This window comes from Bufo bufo, chromosome 9, assembly GCF_905171765.1.
Source record: "Bufo bufo chromosome 9, aBufBuf1.1, whole genome shotgun sequence".
Classification (NCBI taxonomy): Eukaryota; Metazoa; Chordata; class Amphibia; order Anura; family Bufonidae; genus Bufo; species Bufo bufo.
This window is the reverse complement of record NC_053397.1, coordinates 130,875,639-130,899,896: the sequence shown is the minus strand read 5'-3', so window position 1 is coordinate 130,899,896 and position 24,258 is coordinate 130,875,639. Positions and strand designations below refer to the sequence as shown.

Genomic DNA, 24,258 nt, shown 5'->3' with positions numbered 1-24,258 from the left:
TGGCCTGTTCCAGTGGTGGGTGACGTGAAGCCTGATTCTCTGCTATGCCATGAAGCCTGATTCTCTGCTATGGGACCTCTCTCCTCTGTCTGGGTGCCGGGGCCTAAATATCTGACAATGGCCTGTTCCAGTGGTGGGTGACGTGAAGCCTGATTCTCTGCTATGACTTGAAGCCTGATTCTCTGCTATGACTTGAAGCCTGATTCTCTGCTATGACCTGAAGCCTGATTCTCTGCTATGGGACATCTCTCCTCTGTCTGGGTGCCGGGGCCTAAAAATATCTGACAATGGCCTGTTCCAGTGGTGGGTGACGTGAAGCCTGATTCTCTGCTATGACTTGAAGCCTGATTCTCTGCTATGACTTGAAGCCTGATTCTCTGCTATGACATGAAGCCTGATTCTCTGCTATGGGACCTCTCTCCTCTGTCTGGGTGTCGGGGCCTAAATATCTGACAATGGCCTGTTCTAGTTGTGTGTGACGTGAAGCCTGATTCTCTGCTATGACATGAAGCCTGATTCTCTGCCATGAGACCTCTCTCCAATTGATATTGGTTAATTTTAATTTATTTTATTTTAATTCATTTCCCTATCCACATTTGTTTAGAGGGGATTTACCTACATTTTGCTGCCTTTTGCAGCCCTCTAGCCCTTTCCTGGGCAATTTTACAGCCTTTTTAGTGCCGAAAAGTTCGGGTCCCCATTGACTTCAATGAGGTTCGGGTTCGGGGCGAAGTTCGGGTCGAGTTCGGATCCCGAACCCGAACATTTCCGGGAAGTTCGGCCGAACTTCTCGAACATCCAGGTGTTCGCTCAACTCTATTCAGGACCTCTACAATTCGACTGGGTATGCTCTCAATCAACTTCTGGGCCAATTCCTGACTGATAGCAACCCATTCTTTCATAATCACTTCTTGGAGTTTGTCAGAATTAGTGGGTTTTTGTTTGTCCACCCGCCTCTTGAGAATTGACCACAAGTTCTCAATGGGATTAAGATCTGGGGAGTTTCCAGGCCATGGACCCAAAATGTCAACATTTTGGTCCCCGAGCCACTTAGTTATCAATTTTGCCTTATGGCACGGTGCTCCTGTCACGGCTGTATGTGAGCAAAAAGAGCATACACAGATAATAGAGCTACTGACCGGACCAAAACTAGGGAGGATAAAGGGTGACCCCTGTCAGACCCTCAAAGCTCTCCCTATGCTGCTAAAGCACATGCCCGGATCCAAATGGTGGAACGGGGCATGCCCACGTACCTAAGACTGATGACCACTGTAACCCCTACAATAGTGGAAGGGGCACTGCCACCGGTGCCCTGCTCAGTATATGGAGGGAACCGTGGCCGCCTCAGATCCAGTCAAAAAATAAACAGGTACACAACAATGTCTGCACACTTAGCTGAAGGCGCTGCAGCCGCAAAGAAGACGGATCCAAAGACAGCTGGCAATATCCGGAGTGCTTGCTGCAGCAGAACACAGGTCCAGTGAAATGATAGCTAACAAGTGAAGATACTCAAGCAAGAGCTACAACTCAAATGAGAACTATAATCCACAACCTAGAAAGGAGGAGGGGTGATTTAAAGGCGGGGAAATCAAACGCAGGAGGAACAGCTGGGAGGACTCCTCCAAGCTCTAGTAGTGACATCATCACAGGGGTGGAGAAACAGAGCTGTGAGAACATCTCAAAACTCTGGTAGTGACAGTACCCCCCCTCTACGGGTGGACTCCGGACACCCAGGACCCACCTTCTCAGGATGAGCCCTATGAAATGCCCTGATGAGACGAGTGGCTTTAATGTCCAACACCAGAACCCACTTCCTCTCCTCAGGACCATAACCCTTCCAATGAACGAGGTACTGAAGAGAACCGCGGACAATGCGAGAGTCCACAATTCTGGAAACCTCAAACTCCAGATTGCCATCAACCAAAATCGGAGGAGGAGGCAAAGAGGAGGGTACCGTGGGCTGGACATATGGTTTTAAGAGAGATCTGTGAAATACATTATGTATCTTCCAAACCCGTGGAAGATCAAGACGGAAGGCAACAGGATTGATGACTGACAAGATTTTATAAGGCCCAATAAACTTGGGACCCAATTTCCAGGAGGGAACCTTCAGTTTAATATTTCTTGTAGATAACCACACCAGATCACCCACATTCAGGTCCGGACCAGGCACACGTCTCTTATCAGCCACACGCTTATACTTCTCACTCATCTTTCTAAGATTACTCTGAATCTTTTGCCAAATGGTAGACAAAGACGAGGAAAATCTCTCCTCCTCAGGTAAACCAGAAAGAGCCCCTCCCGAGAATGTCCCAAACTGCGGATGGAACCCATATGCACCAAAGAATGGTGACTTATCAGAAGATTCCTGACGACGGTTGTTCAGAGCAAACTCAGCAAGAGGGAGAAATCAACACCAATCCTCCTGGTTCTCTGCCACAAAACAGCGCAAATATGTCTCCAGATACTGATTGAGGCGCTCAGTCTGACCATTCGACTGCGGGTGAAAAGCAGAATAGAAGGACAGCCGAACCCCCAGGCGAGAACAGAAAGCCTTCCAGAACCTGGACACAAACTGCGTGCCTCTATCGGAAACAATATCAGAGGGAATGCCGTGCAATTTAACAATATGGTCGACAAAAGCTTGCGCCAACGTTTTAGCATTGGGTAAACCAGGGAAAGGTACGAAATGAGCCATCTTGCTAAAACGGTCCACCACCACCAGGATCACCGACTTCCCTGAGGAACGAGGAAGATCCGTGATAAAGTCCATGGACAGGTGTGTCCAAGGACGGGAAGGTATGGGTAACGGGAGAAGGGAACCTGAAGGCCGTGAACGAGGGACCTTAGCGCGAGCGCACGTCTCACAAGCAGCCACAAAACCCTCCACCGACTTACGAAGAGCCGGCCACCAAAATCTCCGAGCAATGAGATCTACCGTGGCTCTACTCCCGGGGTGACCAGCAAGAACCGTATCATGATGCTCCTTGAAGAGTTTGTGACGTAGCTCAGGAGGCACAAACCACTTCCCAGAAGGACAACGGGCAGGTGCCTCAGTCTGGGCAGCCTGGACCTCAGCCTCCAAATCGGAATATAGAGCAGAAACAACTACCCCCTCCGCCAAAATGGGACCCGGGTCCTCGGAGTTTCCTCCTCCCGGAAAACAGCGAGAGAGAGCATCAGCCTTCACATTTTTGATCCCAGGGCGGAATGTAACGACAAAATTGAATCTGGAGAAGAACAGAGACCATCTGGCCTGTCTCGGATTCATACGCCTGGCCGACTCCAAGTATGCCAGATTCTTATGGTCGGTAAAAACGGTGAAAGGGTGCCTGGCCCCCTCCAACCAATGGCGCCATTCCTCGAAAGGCAACTTGATTGGCCAACAACTCCCTATCTCCCACATCATAGTTTCTCTCTGCCGGGGAGAGTTTTTTTAGAGAAAAAGGCACTGGGTCGCCATTTGGCAGGAGAAGGGCCTGGGACAAAACCGCACCCACACCCACCTCGGAAGCATCCACCTCAACAATAAAAGGTAAGGAAACATCGGGATGCACCAAGACGGGAGCAGACGCAAAACTCTCTTTAATCTTAGAAAAAGCTGCAAGCGCCTCCTCCGACCAAGAGGAAAAATCCGCCCCCTTTTTTGTCATGTCAGTAAGGGGTTTGACAACAGAGGAATAATTCAAAATGAACTTTCTGTAATAGTTCGCAAAACCCAGAAAGCGCATCAATGCCTTCTGATTCTCAGGAAGCTCCCACTCAAGTACAGCACGGACCTTCTCCGGATCCATGCGAAAACCAGAAGCACAGAGGAGAAAACCCAGAAATTGAATCTCCGATACCATAAAAAGACATTTCTCCAGCTTGGCGTACAATTTATTTTCCCGCAGAATCTGCAGAACCTGAAAAAGATGATCCTGATGGGTCTGAACATCAGTGGAAAAAATCAAAATATCATCAAGATACACCAATGCAAATTTCCCCATTAAATGGTAGAAAATACTATTAACAAAATGCTGAAAGACGGCCGGAGCATTCATCAGGCCGAAAGGCATAACGAGATTCTCGAAATGCCCGTTTAGGAGTATTAAAGGCCGTTTTCCATTCATCCCCCTCTCTGACCCTGAGCAGGTTGTACGCGCCTCTCAAATCCAATTTGGAAAAAACCTTGGCCCCAACAATTGGGTTGAAGAGGTCCGGGATCAGAGGAAGGGGATAGGGATCGCGAATCGTGATACGGTTCAGCTCCCTAAAATCTAGGCAAGGTCTCAGAGAGCCATCTTTTTTTTTTTAACAAAAAAAAACCCCGCGGCAACAGGTGATTTTGAGGGACGAATATGCCCCTTATCGAGACTCTCGGAGATATAAGTTCGCATTGCGATTCTTTCCGGTTGTGAGAGATTGTAGAGGCGTGCTTTTGGCAGCTTGGCGCCGGGAATGAGGTTAATGGGACAGTCAAACTCCCGGTGAGGAGGTAGCTCCTGATCACCGCTCTCGGAAAACACGTCCGAGAAATCAGAGAGAAATGATGGCACAGTTTTAGTAGACACCTCTGCAAAAGTCGCTGTGAGACAATTCTCTCTACAAAAGTCACTCCACTCATTTATTTGCCTTCCTTGCCAATCAATAGTGGGGTTATGTCTAGTGAGCCAGGGTAACCCCAAAACTAGAGGAGAAGGCAATCCATTAAGGACAAAACAAGATATATCCTCCACATGAGTGTCACCTACAGCTAGCCGGATATTGTGAACAATGCCCTTCAGTGGAGCAGAGTCAATAGCAAAAACAGGTATATCCTTTTCTAATGTGCAAACCTGAAAACCATGCATGGCTACAAATTGAGTGTCAATAAGATTGACGGCCGCTCCACTATCGACAAAAATATCACAAGAAATGACTTTGCTCTATAGCGCCACCCTGGCAGACAGGAGAAAACGGGAACTGCAGGTCAGAGGAAAAGCATCAATTCCTACATCAACTTTGCCCAAAGTAGCAGATGAAGCAGAATTTGATGATTTACCTTTTGAGGTATTTCTCTTATTATTGCTCTTAGTACAGTTCAAGAATCTCCTAGACGGACAAACATTTGCCAAATGACCTATGCCCCCACAACAAAAACACACCATACTCTGAGGACTAAATCCTCTTTTATCAGGGGCAAGTCGACCTAGCTGCATGGGCTCCTCCTCAGAGGGGAGCGAGACAGGATGAGGCCCCTGCACACTGAATGAGTCCGCACCACTGCCCCTAGACTGACAATGGCTGGACAGAGAGGTCTCGTTTCTTTCTCTTAGACGCCTGTCAAGGCGTACCGCCAATGACATAACAGACTCTAAGGACGTTGGTCTCTCATGGAAAGCAAACGCATCTTTCAATCTCTCTGAGAGACCATGACAGAACTGACTCCGGAGTGCAGTATCATTCCAACCTGAATCAGCTGCCCATCTCCGAAATTCAGAACAATAAAGCTCCGCAGACAGTTTGTTCTGGCATAAAACACGTAAGTTAGATTCGGCCAGAGCAACACGATCCGGGTCATCATATATCTGCCCCAGGGCCACAAAAAATCTTTCTACGGATCGAAGGGAGGGATCCCCTGATGGCAGCGAAAAAGCCCAAGTCTGAGCATTACCCCTGAGCAGGGAGATGACAATCCTCACCCTCTGCTCCTCCTTACCAGAGGAGTGGGGACACAAGCAAAAATGGAGTTTGCATGCCTCTCTGAAGCGAACAAAATTCTCACTGCCCCCGGAGAACGTCTCCGGAAGTGAGACCTTTGGCTCGCAACAGACTCCATGAGCCGGAGTAGAGCCCAATGCTTGAAGCTGAGACATAGATTAACGGAGATCCGCTACTTCCAAAGAAAGACCCTGCATGCGGTCAACCAGGCCAGAAAGCGGATCCATGTCAAAAGGACGGTTTTGGTGGATTATAATGTCACGGCTGTATGTGAGCAACAAGAGCATACACAGATAATAGAGCTACTGACCGGACCCAAACTAGGGAGGATAAAGGGTGACCCCTGTCAGACCCTCAAAGCTCTCCCTATGCTGCTAAAGCACATGCCCGGATCCAAATGGTGGAACGGGGCATGCCCACGTACCTAAGACTGATGACCACTGTAACCCCTACAATAGTGGAAGGGGCACGGCCACCGGTGCCCTGCTCAGTATATGAAGGGAACCGTGGCCGCCTCAGATCCAGTCAGAAAATAAACAGGTACACAACAATGTCTGCACACTTAGCTGAAGGCGCTGCAGCCGCAAAGAAGACGGATCCAAAGACAGCTGGCAATATCCGGAGTGCTTGCTGCAGCAGAACACAGGTCCAGTGAAATGATAGCTAACAAGTGAAGATACTCAAGCAAGAGCTACAACTCAAATGAGAACTATAATCCACAACCTAGAAAAGAGGAGGGGTGATTTAAAGGCGGGGAAATCAAACGCAGGAGGAACAGCTGGGAGGACTCCTCCAAGCTCTAGTAGTGACATCATCACAGGGGTGGAGAAACAGAGCTGTGAGAACGTCTCAAAACTCTGGTAGTGACAGCTCCATCGTGCTGGAATATGCATTGTTCTTCACCAAACTGTTGTTGGATTGTTTGAAGAAGTTGCTGTTGGAGGGTGTTTTGGTACCATTCTTTATTCATGGCTGTGTTTTCGGGCAAAATTGTGAGTGAGCCCACTCCCTTGGATGAGAAGCAACCCCACACATGAATGGTCTCAGGATGCTTTACTGTTGGCATGACACAGGACTGATGGTAGCGCTCACCTTTTCCTCTCCGGACAAGCCTTTTTCCAGATGCCCCAAACAATCGGAAAGAGGCTTTATCGAAGAATATCACTTTGCCCCAGTCCTCAGCAGTCCATTCGCCAAACTTTCTGCAGAAGATCAATCTGTCCCTGATGTTTTTTTGGAGAGAAGTGGCTTCTTTGCTGCCCTTCTTGACACCAGGCCATCTTCCAAAATTCTTCGCCTCACTGTGCGTGCAGATGCGCTCACACCTGCCTGCTGCCATTCCTGAGCAAGCTCTGCACTGGTGGCACTCCGATCCCGCAGCTGAATCCTCTTTAGGAGATGATCCTGGTGCTTGCTGGACTTTCTTGGACGCCCTGAAGCCTTCTTAACAAGAATTGAACCTCTTTACTTGAAGTTCTTGATGATCCTATAAATTGTTGATTGAGGTGCAATCTTAGTGCAATGATGGCTGCACGCGTTTCTTTGCAGGTCACCATGGTTAACAATGGAAGAACAATGATTTCAAGCATCACCCTCCTTTTAACATGTTAAGTCTGCCATTATAACCCAATCAGTCTGACATAATGATCTTCAACCATTCTCACCTGAGTTAACAAGACGATTACTGAAATGATCTCAGCAGGTCCTTTTAATGACAGCAATGAAATGCAGTGGAAAGGTTTTTTGGCATTAAGTTAATTTTCATGGCAAAGAAGGACTATGCAATTCATCTGATCACTCTTCATAACATTCCGGAGTATATGCAAATTGCTATTATAAAAACTTAAGCAGCAATTTTTCCAATTTCCAATATTTATCTCATTCTCAAAACTTTTGGCCACGACTGTACACTATTGCATATACTATATATCTGTACATACAGCATATAAGTATGTATAATATATGCAGTGTATATGTGTCACGAGGGTGTCGAGGACCACGCCTGACTCCGTTATACCCGGGGTCAGGAAGTCGCAGCGGTTGGCTGCACGCTCTATTTAAGATAGGGCTGTTTTCCTTATGGTAGCTTTCTGGGTTTGCTTAGCAAACCCTTTTGGCTCACTCAGGGATCCGTAGCTCCTTCTCCTCAGCTGTTCCTTGTCCAGCACTCCCAGACCTCCTTATATTTCTCTCTCACACTTCTCTGGTTGCCAGAGATAGAGCTTCCTGCCTGGACATCTATTCTGACCTTCTGGAGCTGAGTTGCTGCGTTCGCTGGTAGTTGGTCCAGTACGCTACCCTCCAGATCCCTGTTGGACCTTTTTGGTTTATTGTGGTCGCCCACCTGGGTGTATGTGTTTGTATGTTTTGTCTGTCCTCTCCCTGGTGTTTCCCTCTTAGTGATAGTGGTGTGGACTAGCGATCCCACCGGCCTGTTCACTATCCAGGGCTCATATTAGGGAAAGCCACGGTTTAGGCACGCGATCGCCGCACGGGTGAGGAACCCGTCTAGGGACGTCAGGGCAGTCAGGTGCCAGCCGCAAGGTGAGTTAGGGGTCACCACCTTTCCCTCTCCCTTGGGCAGGGCTTTCCCTGTTTTCCTCCCTGTGCGTGTCGTTGGTCATTACATTATCTCTGGCCTTTATTTTGTGTAGGTAAAAAAAAAAAAACAGGTAACCAGGTTGTTGCGGAACCCAAGGTCCCTCTCCCTGACAGATTTTCTGGGGGAAGGGACAAGTTTTTGACATTCCGTGAGGCCTGTAAGTTATATTTTAAACTGCGCCCTTACTCCTCTGGTAATGAAGATCAGCGGGTGGGGGTTGTTATTTCCCTGCTGCAGGGGGATCCGCAGTCCTGGGCGTTCTCTTTACCTACTGATTCCCAGGCTCTTCGGTCAGTGGATGAGTTTTTTGGGGCCTTGGGTCTCATATATGATGACCCTGACCGAGTCGCCCTGGCTGAATCAAGATTACGGAGACTCTTACAAGGAGAGCGGCCGGTAGAGGAGTATTGCTCTGAATTCCGTAGGTGGGCTACGGATACCCAATGGAACGACCCGGCTCTCAGGAGTCAGTTCTGCTCTGGGTTATCCGAAAGGGTTAAGGATGCGCTTGCATTATATGAGACCCCTTTTTCCCTTGATGCGGTTATGTCCCTTTCTATCCGAATAGATAGACGCCTTAGGGTCAGGTTGAAAAAACCGGAGCAATTGGTAATCCCTCCCAAGCAGCAGTTAGTCTGTACGGACTTAGACGAGCCTATGCAGCTAGTAGGAACTACTCGTCAGGTCCGTCCTCCTGAGGCTCGCCGTAGGCGTGGGGTTTGTTTTTTTTGTGGGGAGAGGGGTCATTTCATTAATGTCTGTCCTTCTTTCCTCAGAAACAAAAGACCGTCGGAAAAACTACTAACCCCAGGCTGTGTGGAGGATGTCAGCCGGGGGGTATACGTTTCCTCCATACGTACATCGCAATTTGTGTTGCCAGCGGTTATTATTTTTGGTGATAAGACGGAGACTATTTCTTTCTTTCTAGACAGTGGAGCAGGGGTAAATTTGATAGATGCCCATTTTGCCCGCACTTTGGGTTTGTCTCTCTGTACTTTACAGAGACCCATTCCCATATTCGCTATTGATTCTGCTCCCCTGTCTCAGAGAAACCTCACGCACATGGTTCATAATTTACACCTTCGGGTAGGGGACCACCATAACGAGATGCTTTCAGGTTATGTTCTGGAGGGGCTTCCCACTCCGGTAGTGCTGGGTCTTCCCTGGTTGGTAGCGCACAATCCAGTGGTGGATTGGCAGGCCAGGGAGATATTGGAGTGGAGTGAGCAGTGCAGAGAAAATTGCTTAAATAGCAATTGCTTAGTCGCCTCCATAACTACCCTACCTACATTTATTTCGGACTTTGAGGATGTTTTTTCTGAAAAGGGTTGTCAGAAGTTACCACCTCATCGTCCTTATGATTGCCCGGTTAACCTTATTCCCGGCGCAAAATTACCCAAGACCAGGTTATATAATCTTTCGGGTCCGGAGAGACAAGCCATGAAAGATTATATCTCCGAGAGCTTGGCTAAGGGACACATCAGACCCTCTTCTTCACCCGTGGCTGCAGGGTTTTTCTTCGTTAAAAAGAAAGATGGGGGCCTGCGTCCTTGCTTAGATTTTCGCGAATTAAATCAGATAACCATCCGAGACCCATACCCTCTTCCTCTCATTCCTGACCTGTTTAATCAGATTGCGGGTGCTAGGTGGTTCTCCAAACTTGATCTTAGGGGTGCCTACAATCTGATTCGTATTAAGGAGGGGGATGAGTGGAAGACAGCGTTTAACACCCCTGAGGGGCATTATGAAAATCTAGTTATGCCTTTCGGTCTGACCAATGCTCCTGCCGTCTTTCAACATTTCGTTAATGACATTTTTAGTCATCTAATCGGCAGGTTTGTGGTAATATACCTAGATGATATTTTAATTTATTCGTCCGATCTGAAAACACATGAGGTGCATGTCAGACAAGTACTGCAGGTCCTACGGACGAATGAATTATATGCTAAAATTGAAAAAAGTGAGGCCGGACGAAGCGGCACGCTTCAGGGGAGGCCGGCATGAGGGGTTTTGTGAGCAAGGGTCAGGGAAGGTAAGGGTTAAGTGGATGAGTGCAGGAAAAGGGGGGAGGAGCTAGAAAGGGGCGGGGAGCGGCAGGCTGAAGTAGTGGTGAGGCAGGTCAGCGCCCGCCATTTTAGGAGCAGAGAGCCAGCATCTGGCAGAGAGCCAACATCTTCTGAACTGCAGCATCGGTTTCAGCAATGGCAGAAGCAGTGGAGGTGATGCTGCGGCGCTTGAGGGAAGCGGCGGACACCAGGGGCAGCGACTGGCTGGAGCAGCAGGTGACCGCATTGCTAGGGGGGGCGGAGGTGGGTACTTCTAGCCCTACTCCAGCAGCTACACGGCCGCGGCGGGTACGGCCGCCGGCGCGCCTGAGCCCTGATTTACCCCCCCGGGTCCGGCGCCGTGTCAGGAGCCCCACAAGGGACCCTCCACGCCGGGAGCATTCTAAGTCTACTGCGGCCTCCCGGCGTGGGAGGAATCCATATGTCCGGCGGGACCCTCCAGAGGCTGTGGGGCCTTCCCCTCAGCCCATCGCGCCAGCAACAGGGGAGTCAGGACCTGGTTCTGCAGGATCCCCTCCTGTCCTCAGGAGTCGGAGGCCTGCTCAGCGTGGGAGAGGTAGTGGCAGCAGAGGCAGCAGCGGGGCTCCGCGGTCGGCCAGGGCGGCCCGGCGCAGGCCCTTACAGGATGAGCCCCTTTCAGTGGCACACGAGGCTGCGCCTGTAGGTGCCAGGGACGGGCGCAGGCCTTGCCATGATGCGCTTCTTACAGAGGAGGAGGACGAGGCTGTTCTGGACGGCTCCCCGCCCCAGAGCAGGCCTCTTGGGCATGAAGACAGGCGTGCAGATGCTTATATGGAGGACAGGGAGTTGCGCAGGCCATTTCCTGAGGGCGGACAGTTTGCTACTGGTCCTGACACCGTGGAAGACAGAGGGCGTCCCAGAGCCATTCCTAACGCACCCAGCAGTGATCCGGCTGGGGTGCTGCCGGCGAACAGCGCAAGTACCCATCAAAGGAATGTCGTGGATCCAGGAGTCGTCCGGCAGGAAGCAGGACCTGCGGCTGCCGGGTTCACAGCACCCGGGCAGCTAGGTGAGACATCACTGGGAACACTGTTATCTATATTTAATGTGGCGCCTGGGGCGGGGGGGAGCAATAGTGCTATTATCGGTGGTTTGGGGCGCTTGCTGTGTGGTTTAGCTGGGGTTAGTCAGGATAGGGGGGCAACGGGGGCTACCCCCTTAGCAGCGTGGGGGTTGGGGGCAGAAAATAGCAATGTACCGGCGACCGCTAACAATAGTAATGTAGCAGTGGCCAATAGCACAAGTGTAGCCGAATCCGTGTCAGTGCAGACGCAGGCGGGAGGTGAGGAGGATAGGCCCAGATTAGATGACGCCGCAAAAGGGGAGGTGTATGTTTGCTTTGACGGTCCCCTGGGAGCGCATTTGAAAACGGAGGTGCGTGAGAAAATTTGGAAGGGAGAGTATATAGAAATTTTTTCGCTGCTTCCGTTGGAGCGGTTCAACCTTGATGTGGTAAAAAAGGATGGAGTAAGAAAGGAGGATGATGATAAGCGTCGCTATCGCCTTATCCCTAAGTCATTTAGTAATTGGCTACAGGCCTTTGCTATTTTGGCAAGTGTGATTGGGGAGAAGAGTCCGGAATGCTGTTCCCCTTTATTTTGCTATCTGGATGCTATTGGGGAAGCCTATAGAGTGTATGGGGGTTCCGGGTGGTTACGGTATGACGAGCAGTTTCGTCAGAGGAAAGCGGTCCGTCCTAATATGAGATGGGACCATAAGGACATTGCGTTATGGATGAGGGTGACAGCGCCAGGTAGGAGTGGTCAGTCCTTTCGGAGTGAGTCAGGGGTTGGGGTACAGCAAGGTACAGGGACGCCCCCAGTTGGAAGAGGATACTGCTTCCTTTTCAATGAGGGAAGTTGCAAATTCGGCCAAAAATGCAAATTTAGGCATGAATGTTCCGTGTGTGGCGGGGGCCATGGGGCTAGCAGATGTTTTAGAGGGGGTAGACAAAGGGGGGGGGATAGTTTTGCAAAAGGGGCAGACCCCAGTGCGAGTGGAAAGGATGGTGGGGCATCTAAATAGATATCCGAACCAGGAGTTAGCTGAATTTTTGTATTCAGGGTTTAAGTTCGGTTTTCATATACCTTCACACCCGTTACCAGTCTTAGAGAAGCGGAAGAATTTGCGCACGGCATTGCAGTTCCCGGACATAGTGACAGGAAAGTTAGCTAAAGAGGTTTCCCTAGGGAGGATGGATGGTCCGTTTGTTACATCACCCATCAGTAACTTGCGAGTTTCCCCTTTGGGTTTGATCCCTAAGAAGGAGCCTAATAAATTTAGGCTCATCCACCATTTATCATTCCCTAAGGGTGCGTCGGTCAATGAGGGCATTGACCCGGAACTTTGTTCTGTGGTTTATGCTTCCTTTGATGCGGCTGTGGAATGGGTAAGGAAGCTGGGTCCGGGTACCCTGTTGGCAAAATGTGATATTGAAGCGGCATTTAGGTTGTTGCCAGTTCACCCGGATAGTTTGTATTTACTGGGTTGTTTTTGGAATGGCGCTTATTTTGTGGATAGGTGTTTGCCAATGGGCTGTTCAATATCGTGTGCATATTTTGAGCGTTTCAGTTCTTTTCTGGAGTGGGTGGTGGTTCAGGAATCAGGTTGTCACTCTGTCATTCATTATTTGGATGATTTCCTGTGTTTGGGGCCGGGGGATCTAGGGTTTGTTCGTTGTTGTTATCCACATTACAGTCTGTTTTTGAGTGTTTTGGAGTCCCGTTAGCGGTGGACAAAACGGTGGGGCCGGCTACTGAGCTAAGTTTTTTGGGTATTGTCATAGATACACAGCGGATGGAGTGTAGGCTACCAGTAGACAAAGTGTCAGATTTAAGAACAGAGGTGGCGGCGGCACTGAGAGCAAAAAAGATTCGCCTGCGGGACCTGCAGTCTCTGTTGGGCAAATTAAATTTTGCATGCAGAATCCTACCAATGGGCCGCATTTTTAGTAGGAGGTTGGCTTCGGCGACAGGAGGGGTGGTGTCTCCCCACCATTTTATTAGACTAGGCAGTGAGTTAAAAGGGGATTTGAAAGTTTGGGATTACTTTTTACAACAGTTTAATGGCAGAGCATTAGTTATGGGGGGGGGGGTGGTTGATGCGTTTGATTTCGAATTGTTTACGGATGCTGCGGGTGGAGTGGGTTTTGGGGCGTACTGTGAAGGGCAGTGGTGTGCGGGTCGGTGGCCTGAGTCCTGGGTACTAAAAGGGTGGGTAAAAAACGTGGCATTGTTGGAACTCTTCCCCATTGTGTTGGCAGTCACGCTCTGGGGGGAGAAGTTTCGGCACATGAAGGTTCGTTTCCATTGTGACAACTTGGGAGTTGTGCAAGCCATCAACAGGGTAACGGCTTCTTCCCCCACAGTTATTTGCCTATTGCAGCAGTTGGTTCTCCGGTGTTTGTCCCTTAATGCTTGGGTGTTTGCGGTGCATGTGCCTGGTTCCTCTAACTGTATAGCTGACACACTTTCTCGTTTTCAGTGGGAGCGGTTTCGCCAGCTGGCCCCGGAGGCGAGTCAGGTCGGATTGGTGTGTCCAGAGTCGTTGTGGGAGATCCTGGAGGTACCGTAGCTTGTCTGTTGCAGGCATCATTGAGTGAAGGCACGTGGAGGATGTACGATAGGGCTTGGAGTAGGTGGCAGCAGTGGTGTAATGACCTAGGGGTCGAGGTACTGGACGGGGAAATTCCGTTGTTACTGTTCATTGGCCACGTGAAGGATCAAGGTTGGTCGGTTGCCAAGATCAATGGTTGCATGGCGGGCTGCATGGGTTATTTTTTATCTGCGTCAGGTTTCCGTATGGATCCTAGGAAGGTCCAGGCAATTTTAGATTGGGATCTTCCTGAGAACCTCAAAGCACTACAACGGTTCTTGGGCTTCGCGAATTTCTATAGGAAATTCATTAAAAATTATTCACTTATTGTAAAACAGCTTACTGACATGACTAGGAAGGGGACTGATTTTTCTAAATGGTCTGACGCCGCTAAAGTTGCTTTTTCCTCTCTAAAAGAGAGGTTTACCTCAGCACCTGTACTGGTCCAACCTGATGTCTCTCAGCCTTTTATTGTTGAAGTCGATGCGTCAGAGGTGGGAGTGGGGGCGGTGCTGTCTCAGGGTCCGTCTCCTGGCAAATGGCGTCCTTGTGCTTTCTTTTCTAAAAAACTATCTGCAGCAGAAAAGAACTACGATATTGGCAATAGGGAACTATTAGCTATTAAACTTGCGTTTGAGGAGTGGCGTCATTTCTTAGAGGGGGCAGTCCACCCCGTCACTGTAATTACGGACCACAAAAATCTTCTGTACCTCAAATCAGCTAAGCGTCTCACCCCTAGACAGGCTAGGTGGTCGCTATTTTTTACCAGGTTTAACTTTGTGATTACCTATCGTCCTGGGGCAAAGAACATCAAGGCTGATGCACTATCTCGTTGTTTCCCTGGAGGGGGTAATGTGAGTGATCCGGTACCCATTCTTCAAAGAGGAGTGGTTGTTTCTGCGGTACACTCTGTTTTGAAGGGGAAGGTGGTAGAGGCCCAGGGGGACGCCCCGGTCTCTTGCCCCTCAGAGAAATTGTTTGTACCGTTGAACTTACGTTTCGAATTATTAAAGGAACATCATAATTCGGCACTTGCTGGGCACCCGGGTAGTAAAGCAACCTTGGAACTATTGTCTCGTCGTTTTTGGTGGCCAAGGTTGCGTCAGGATGTATTGGATTTTGTGTCTTCTTGTTCTACCTGTGCGCGCGCAAAAGTTTCACATACACGTCCTGCAGGGTCTCTATTACCACTCGTCATTCCCAATAGACCGTGGACACATCTGTCAATGGATTTTATCACTGACTTACCTTTGTCTGCGGGTAAAACAGTTATTTTGGTAGTAGTGGACAGGTTTAGCAAAATGGTACACTTCATTGCGTTACCCGCACTACCTAATGCTAAGACTCTTGCTCAGGTATTCGTCAGTGAAATCGTGAAGCTTCACGGGGTCCCCTCCGATGTTGTTTCGGATCGGGGTACCCAGTTTATTTCTAAATTTTGGAAAGCTTTTTGTTCTCGTTTGGGGGTACACTTGTCCTTTTCCTCTGCTTTCCATCCTCAGTCGAATGGACAGACTGAGCGTACCAACCAAAACCTTGAGACATATCTAAGATGTTTTGTGTCTGAAAACCAAGAGTTGTGGTCATCATATTTACCGTTAGCTGAGTTTGCCATAAATAATCGTCGTCAGGAATCCACTGGCAAGTCACCATTTCTTGGTGCATATGGTTTTCATCCCCAATTCTGTACTTTCAAAGAGGGGGGTCTTCTGGGGTTCCCGAAGAGGAACGGTTTTCGTCATCTCTTTCATCGGTATGGCAGAAGGTGCAAGCTAACTTGAAAAATATGGGAGGTAAATACAAATGCATGGCTGATAAGAGACGGTCGCCAGGTCCGGACCTAGGAGTGAATGACTATGTGTGGTTGTCTACTAGAAATATTAAATTGAAGGTTCCCTCTTGGAAACTGGGTCCTAGGTTTATTGGCCCTTACAAAATTGTAGCCATCATCAACCCCGTGGCTTTTCGCCTGGAGTTACCTCAGACTTTTAAAATTCATAATGTTTTTCATAAGTCGTTACTCAAAAAATATGTTCCACCTCTAGAACCATCACCGCTGCCACCCCCTCCTGTTGTCGTGGATGGTAACCTAGAATTTCAGATATCCAGAATTGTTAATTCTCGTCGGGTCCGCCGCTCTCTTCAATATCTGGTGCATTGGAGAGGTTACGGTCCCGAGGAAAGAATGTGGGTTCCTGCGTCTGAGGTAAAAGCCGACAGGTTAGTTCGGGTTTTTCATGCCTCTCATCCTGGGAGACCTGGTCCTGAGTGTCCGGAGGCCCCTCGTAGAGAGGGGGGTACTGTCACGAGAGTGTCGAGGACCACGCCTGACTCCGTTATACCCGGGGTCAGGAAGTCGCAGCGGTTGGCTGCACGCTCTATTTAAGATAGGGCTGTTTTCCTTATGGTAGCTTTCTGGGTTTGCTTAGCAAACCCTTTTGGCTCACTCAGGGATCCGTAGCTCCTTCTCCTCAGCTGTTCCTTGTCCAGCACTCCCAGACCTCCTTATATTTCTCTCTCACACTTCTCTGGTTGCCAGAGATAGAGCTTCCTGCCTGGACATCTATTCTGACCTTCTGGAGCTGAGTTGCTGCGTTCGCTGGTAGTTGGTCCAGTACGCTACCCTCCAGATCCCTGTTGGACCTTTTTGGTTTATTGTGGTCGCCCACCTGGGTGTATGTGTTTGTATGTTTTGTCTGTCCTCTCCCTGGTGTTTCCCTCATAGTGATAGTGGTGTGGACTAGCGATCCCACCGGCCTGTTCACTATCCAGGGCTCATATTAGGGAAAGCCAGGGTTTAGGCACGCGATCGCCGCACGGGTGAGGAACCCGTCTAGGGACGTCAGGGCAGTCAGGTGCCAGCCGCAAGGTGAGTTAGGGGTCACCACCTTTCCCTCTCCCTTGGGCAGGGCTTTCCCTGTTTTCCTCCCTGTGCGTGTCGTCGGTCATTACAATATGTATATATAGCGGTGTACTGATGTGAGACATATGTACAAGGTATAATAGATGCATTATGTACAGAAATATGTGGTCAGTTATACACTATGGTCACTGTGTGTGAGGCAAAATGAGGTAGCGGACATTGTAACTGTCTGCAGTATTATATATGAGTGAGCAATGAGTAAAAACAGGTCATAGGTGGGGGGCAATTGAAGAGAAAAGTGGAGGACCACTCCATTCCAGTGTCAATGGATCATTGGAGAGCTCATTGTTCACTTCTAGTCCTTGCTATTAGGAGTTGAAGGACCTGTGATGATGTCATCCCAGATCCTGGCAGATGTACCTTTCTAACCTGGGAACTACACCATTCTTGGTGTAGTTCCTTTGCTAGATCCTGCAGGACCTGTGATGCTGAAGATGATGTTATCATAGGTCCTAACAGATGCACTATGCTAACCTGGAAACCACACTAAACTCTGTGCAGTTCCCTTACAGGACCTGTGATGACATCATCAAAGACCCTTTAGCTTTCTCCACTGACAATAGGAATTCCTGACTACCCAGTATCGAAGGTAATTAGGGGGCGGGGCACATCCTCCACTGTGGGCTATCCTTCCCCAGGGTCCCCATAGCAGCTGCATGGTCTACCTATATGTTAGGTACACCACTTTAGTTATTAATTAACTTGTTGGCATTTTGTAAATGTCATTTAATTTATTTAGAAAGTTAAAAGGCATAGAATGTGCTTAGAAAACTTGCAAACAGAAAATTGTTTTGGGGGGGGGGGGGTTAGCCAATAAAAGTATCACTGGTATAATATATAACCCCTTTAACTACTTTTCCAAAGTACTGAGAGTGAGTCCAGTGATATTCAGGAGTCGGCAATAGAGTACATCGAGAACACCAGCAGAAATTGACTTACTGTATATTTTTTACTGAGATTTCAATAATATTTTTTTTTCCCTTGTGACTGTGCTGTATGTCATTGGGACACTGAAGAAGATCTGCTACAGACACTGGGCCTGTAACGTCTAGCACTTTTAAAAATGCAGTGTAACAAACAATTATAAAAATGACATTTATATAAACCGTAAACTTTTACCTTAATTGTTGTAAAGCAGAATTAAAAAATTTACTCACTTTTCTTACGATAATAATTTATTCCATATGCCATTAAACCAGAAAGTATTAGCCCACAACTTGTCAGAACATAAGCTTCCGTGTAAGACTGTCTTTGTTTTTCCAGAGAAACATTATGAGCTACAAAGAGAAAATAATAATAATTCTTAATGCCACATATATTTTCAAAATATTATAATGATAGGTTTTCATTAAATCACCTATAGCAATCCAAACTATAGTCAATTGGTCTAACTGGTAAACTAGCACGCTCTTGCTAGGATGTAGTTTTGATGCAGTTACTGCATCAAAAACATGCTATCCCAATACAGTTAGGGTGGTGCCACATATTCATGTTTTTTGATGCAGGTTTTGAAGCAAAAATCAGGTGTAGGTCATAAAAGCAGAGAAAGTTTTGAGAACAGACAGTAATGACAAAGTAACAGCAACATGCATGGGATGGTGCACTGATAGGGTGGGTACAGGAACTGTGCTTGCCCAATTAGGGATAGGGACCTGGCTGTTTCTGACAGCCAAGCCCCTGTGGTAACCACTGGCAACGGGGAAACCTCTGATGCCAACAGATTAACCCTTTAAATGCCACAGTCAATGTTAATATTGCATCTATTAAGTTTACAGTATCCCAACGATGCCATCACTGGGTGTCATTGTTTGCCATGGCAGCTGGAAGCCTTAGGCCCCTTGCAGATGAGCGTGTCTGGATAAGGTCCGGATGCGTTGCGGGAAAATGCGCGATTTTTCCGCGCGAGTGCTAAACATTGTAATGCATTTTGCACGCGCGTGAGAAAAGTCGGCACCCAAACCCGAATTTCTTCACAGAAGTTTGAGTTTGGGTTCGGTGTTGTGTAGACTGTATTATTTTCCCTTATAGCATGGTTATAAGGGAAAATAATAGCATTCTTAATACAGAATGCATAGTACAATAGGGCTGGAGGGGTTAAAAAAATAAAATAAAAATTTAACTCACCTTAATTCACTTGCTCGCGCAGCCGGCATCTCTTCTGTCTTCTTCTTTGAGGAATAGGACCTTTGATGATGTCACTGCGCTCATCACATGGTCCATCACCACGGTGATGAGCTCAGTGATGTCACCACAGGTTTTTTCCTGTGCACAGCAAAGAAGAAGAAAGAAGAGAAGCCGGGCTGTGCGAGCAAGTGGATTAAGGTGAGTTAAATAATTGTACTATGCATTCTGTATTAAGAATGCTATTATTTTCCCTTATAACCATGTTATAAGGGAAAATAATAATGATCGGGTCTCCATCCCGATCGTCTCCTAGCAACCATGCGTGAAAATTGCACCGCATCCGCACTTGCATGCAGATGCTTGCGATTTTCACGCAGCCCCATTCACTTCTATGGGGCCCGCGTTGCGTGAAAAACGCAGAATATAGAACATGCTGCGATTTTCATGCAACGCACAAGTGATGCATGAAAACCAACACTCATGTGCACAGCCCCATAGAAATGAATGGGTCCGGATTCAGTGCGGGTGCAATGCGTTCACCTCACGCATTGCACCCGCGCGGAATACTCGCCCGTGTGAAAGGGGCCTTACAAAAGCTTCTGAGTCTGCCAGCCATGGAAGCCTATGAAGCCCAGACCTAGGCTGAAACTCACAGGTGAACTGTCAGTTTGAAACTGACAGTTTCAATGCAGTACAATACAGCATGTTTTGTACTTAGAAAAGAGCTGATTTCTTGAATAATAATAATAAAAAAACATAAATCAAAGTTGCTCCAATTGCCCTAAAAATTTATATATAACACCTTCTAGTCTCCTTGGACTAAGATTTTTTTTAATGAAAACATGTTATCTCCTTTTGCTAACTTTTTATGAATCTGTATTATGTCTCTCCCCCTTCCCAAGCTCTGGAATGCAGTGACAGCAATAGCAAATAATGTCAGACTGACACTGAGATATATAGCTATGGGTAAACGCATGTTTTACGGTGTTAACAAACAGCATGTTTAAAAACACACTGTTCCATTGCATATGTTATGCTTTTTCATATTAGAAAGTTTCCAAAAATTTCCACTATTAACCTACCCTTTCCACATCCACACTGTACTGCTACTGCTCCCAAATAAAAGGAAGAAGTCCCTCCCTCCATTCCACCTCCTAGTTCCAAGTCACTGTCTGCATCTTACTGCATCTTTACCCTCCCCTCAATCCCTAGTTTAACCCTTTCGCACATAATGCCGTACATGGGCTTAACAGGGCTTAAATGGAGCTTGTTGCAATCGCAGGGCTCCGAACGGTTACCATGACAGCCTGGGGTCTGCTGAATGTTCCCAGGCTTATCATGGTAAACTACAGTTAAAGCGGTGCATGAGGTACAGATTCACAGGCAGACACTGAAAATCTAAAACACCAATATTGTTCTCTATTATGGTCTATGGGACAAGCGATCAGAGAATCGCAAGTTAAAGCCCCCTAAGGGGGCTAAAAGTTATTGAGTAAAAAGTAAAAAAAAGGCTTAAAAAAATTTGAAAACAATTAAAATATTAAAAATTGAAATCACCGAAAATGTCTGAACTGAAATATTCAAATATTTTTCCTGCGCAGTGAACACTGTAATGGTAATAAATAAATAAATAAATAAAAAACCCTAACTCTAATACTGGGCCTAATACTGACCCCTAACCCTAATACTGACCACGGGTGTCAGGCTTTCAGCTATACAGGGGGGTGCTGCCGTGCCTGCCTGCCTCCAGGCAGCAAACTGTGAGAGAGTTCAGAAATCAGAGGCAGGCGGCAGCCTCTGACTGAGAGTCTAGCGGTGCTAGCACATCCTGCCATTGCCATTTATTGCATCATTTAATGAATGGCTCAGGCAGGATGAGCAGCAGCACCCGGCCCAATGTCTCTGCAAGGAAGGAGAGCTGTGATTCTCTTAGGAGAAAGGACCTTTGACATCATCAACATATCGATATTACTGGTCACATGGCCATGAGGTAATCAAAGGTCCTTTATATCTATTAGGAGTGTTGCTGCAAGAGAAGTTTGCCATAATTGTGGAGCTTTTTATTGTAAAGATTACATCAGGAAAAGGTGACAGGGACTGTTATACTATTATACTGTAAGCTACTGTATAGCATGGGGTGCTGTATAGCATGGGGTGCAATACTGTTCTACTGTATACTGTGGGGTGTTGTATATTGTGGAGTGTTATACTGCTCTACTGTATACTGTGGGGTGCTATACTGTATTCTATAGGATGCTATACTGCATACTGTGGGGTGTTATACTATGTATTGCATACTGTGGGGTACTGTATACTGGGCGGTGTTATATACTGTATACTATGGGGTATTACACTGTATACTGCGGAGTGTTGTACGCTATACACTATAAGGGGCAGGGGGTGTTGTACGATAGACGTCAATAAAAAAAATCTGACCTAGATAAATTAAGGGTATTAGGTTCTCCTAAATAAAAACTGGCCCCCCTATGGCTGATAGGATAAATGTAAATTGGGGGCTATCATCTGTAATAATAATTCCACTCTATTTCATTAATAGTCCTCCGACCACTAAACACCGGCGAGCTATTGTAGTGTATTATTCTGTGTTCACTCCTGTACCAGGGATGTGGTTCTGTGCACTGTCACCACTCGTCCCTCTATTGCTTCCTTTTCAATGATTAATCACATTGATTATATGGTTTAGGGTCAACACTGACGATAGCCGTCCTCTAAAATCGTTTCATACGCTGCCCCCATGTTTGCCAGATCCCTGGCAACGACACTATATACATAGCATAGTGTTCTTTAATATTTACCAGAAAAAAAATAAACATGGGGCACAAAACGCGAAAGAGGGGATGGTCGGGGCAAATGGACAGAGGAGGCCCAAGATGGGTAAACAGCCCCCGGCCTATGATATACTTAATCTGCCTCTGCGTGTGTGCTCTGATAAGCCAGGGAGCGCGCTCACGCCTATTTCACTTGTATGCTCGCCGCCGCTCACCTTCCAGGCGTGAAAACCTCCCATCTTCCTTGTAGCCGCTTGCTCCAGTGCTCCTGAGCACGAAAACAGCTGTGCTATGCGACCTGTGCCTTCTAGTGAAGTGACCACCTCACTAGTGTTGTGTGTGTCTGCAGATACACTGCCGCCGAGCTGAGCGTGCAAAAAGCACTGTGGTGTGTGGCAGTTAGGAGTGGTGCAGACTGTGGCACTGTGGTGTGTGGCAGTTAGGAGTGGTTTAGACAGTCAGTGGCACTGTGGCAGAACAGTGTGTAGGCAAGAGGCCGCAGACTAGACAGACTAGAGAGGTATTTTATCAGTTAAGGGCCTTGCTGCGTGGTATTTTCAATGGGGGGGAGGGGTTTTGAGACGTCACAAGGCTGCTGCCAGCCAGTGCCAGGGCAGAAATTTACAAGAGGCCCAAATATAGATGGGAAAGGACCAGGCTTAATAACCTGTAGGATACCAGTGCCGTACCTATACTGCGCTGCAGGACGTGACTTGAGTCCCAGCGCTGTACAGATATGGCGGGCTGATCGGGCAGGTGCAGGAGCTGTGCCCGGCTGATCAGCGGCACAGGTCTGGCTGTCACTGACATCTGAGCCCCTGCTATCAGGGCATAGTGCACGGGCATCAGTGAAAACTCCAGCCCGCTCTATAAAAATATAACATGATCCGCCCCGTCAGGTGAATCTGTAAAAAAAAAAAAAAAATATATATATATATATATATAAAAGCTGTGCAAAAGCCATTTTTTTCTTCACCTTCCAAGCCTACATTGTATTTTCATGGTGACAGATTCCCTTAAAATTGTCATTTACGACAAATTTTCTGTATACTAGCGATAATTTTTTTTTTTATTTCAAGCAAAATAAATATTTCAGTATATTTAAATATAAAAATAAAGTTTCTTATGGTTTCGGTGGGGGGGAAGGGGGGTGTCATAGAAAGTACCCGCCCCAGGTGCCAAATACCCTAGGCACGCCACTGGGCACATATAAAAGGCACTATACATAAAGGGGACACATTCAAGAGGCACTATACATAAAGGGGGTACATCTAAGAGGTGCTATACATAAAGGGGGAACATGTAAGATGTACTATGCATAAAGCAGGCACATATAAGGCACACTATACATCCACATATAAGAGGTGCTATTAGTGATGTACGAACATCTGCCGGGACGGTGCGCAAACAAATGTTCGCGAACCGCAAGTTCGCGGCGGGTCCCATTCATTTTAATGGCAGGCGAACCTGAAAAACCTTTAGCTCATATTTGCAGCCAATAAATAATTACTAGAAGTGCGCAAATAGTCCCACAACATGGACAGTGACATACCAGATGTATTATTCGAATTTGCGGTCTTCATTCATTTTTTAAATGCGAAATATCGGCAATATAATTTTAGCAGAGGGAACGCAGCAAAACCGCGAACAAATGCTGCAGTACCCAAATGCACTATATAGAAAGTGTATTATTGGTATACACCCCGCTTCTATCTTTTTTTTGGGGGGGGGGGGGGCGACTGGTATATCACACCAGTTATAATTATTTTTTGAAATACCGTTTGTCACTGTGTGTAGCAGAGGGAACGCAGCAAAACCGCAAACAAATGCTGCTGTACCCAAATGCACTATATAGAAAGTATATCATTAGTATATAACACCCTGCTTCTATCAGTTTTTTTGGGGGGAGACTAGTATATCACACCAGTTATAATTATTTTTTCTAATTGCGTGTGTCACTCTGTGCAGCGGCAGTATCGCTGCAGAACAGCTCACCACTGCTCCACAATACAAATCCACTATAATATGCTTTCTATGTTAGAAAGTGTAAATGTATTACACCCCTCTGTACTGCACACCTATCAATAGTACACCTATACCAGTCCTTAAAAGGACTTTTGTGGCCCTATTAGCTAGTGTTTTGTGTCTCTAGCAGTCTTCCCCTGCTCCACACAGCAACCTCTCCCTACACTGACAAACAACAGAATGTAAAATTGCGGCCAGATCAGGTCTATTTATAAGGTAGGGGGTATGTCCATGTGATGAAACTTTTCAATTGGCTGTCCTGTACCACCTGATGGATGTGTCATGGGTCAAAGTTCTTCACAATGTAAAAGAATATGGCGGACACGAATATCGCCATTTGTTCGCATGTTCGGCGAATCGCGAATGAGCAAAGTTCGCCGCGAACCAAACGCTGGGCGAACCGCAAGGCCATCACTAGGTGCTATACATAAA

At 47.3% G+C, this 24,258-nt stretch overlaps 1 protein-coding gene across 5 annotated transcripts in view; it reads right to left on the bottom strand.

Annotated features, from left to right (window-relative positions):
* LOC120979628 (E-selectin-like) overlaps nt 1-24,258 on the bottom strand; it is a 1,421,133-nt gene that overhangs the window by 233,190 nt on the left and 1,163,685 nt on the right. For 4 of the 5 annotated variants that reach the window (XR_005774339.1, XM_040408494.1, XM_040408497.1 and 1 more), the window contains one exon: nt 18,046-18,165. Coding sequence is in view for 4 of the 5 variants with exons in the window: in XM_040408494.1 (XP_040264428.1) it covers nt 18,046-18,165 (120 nt within the window). In the remaining variant the exon portion in view is untranslated. Of the gene's footprint in view, nt 1-18,041; nt 18,166-24,258 lie in introns of all 5 variants that reach the window. The other variant, XM_040408496.1, reaches the window with a different exon arrangement.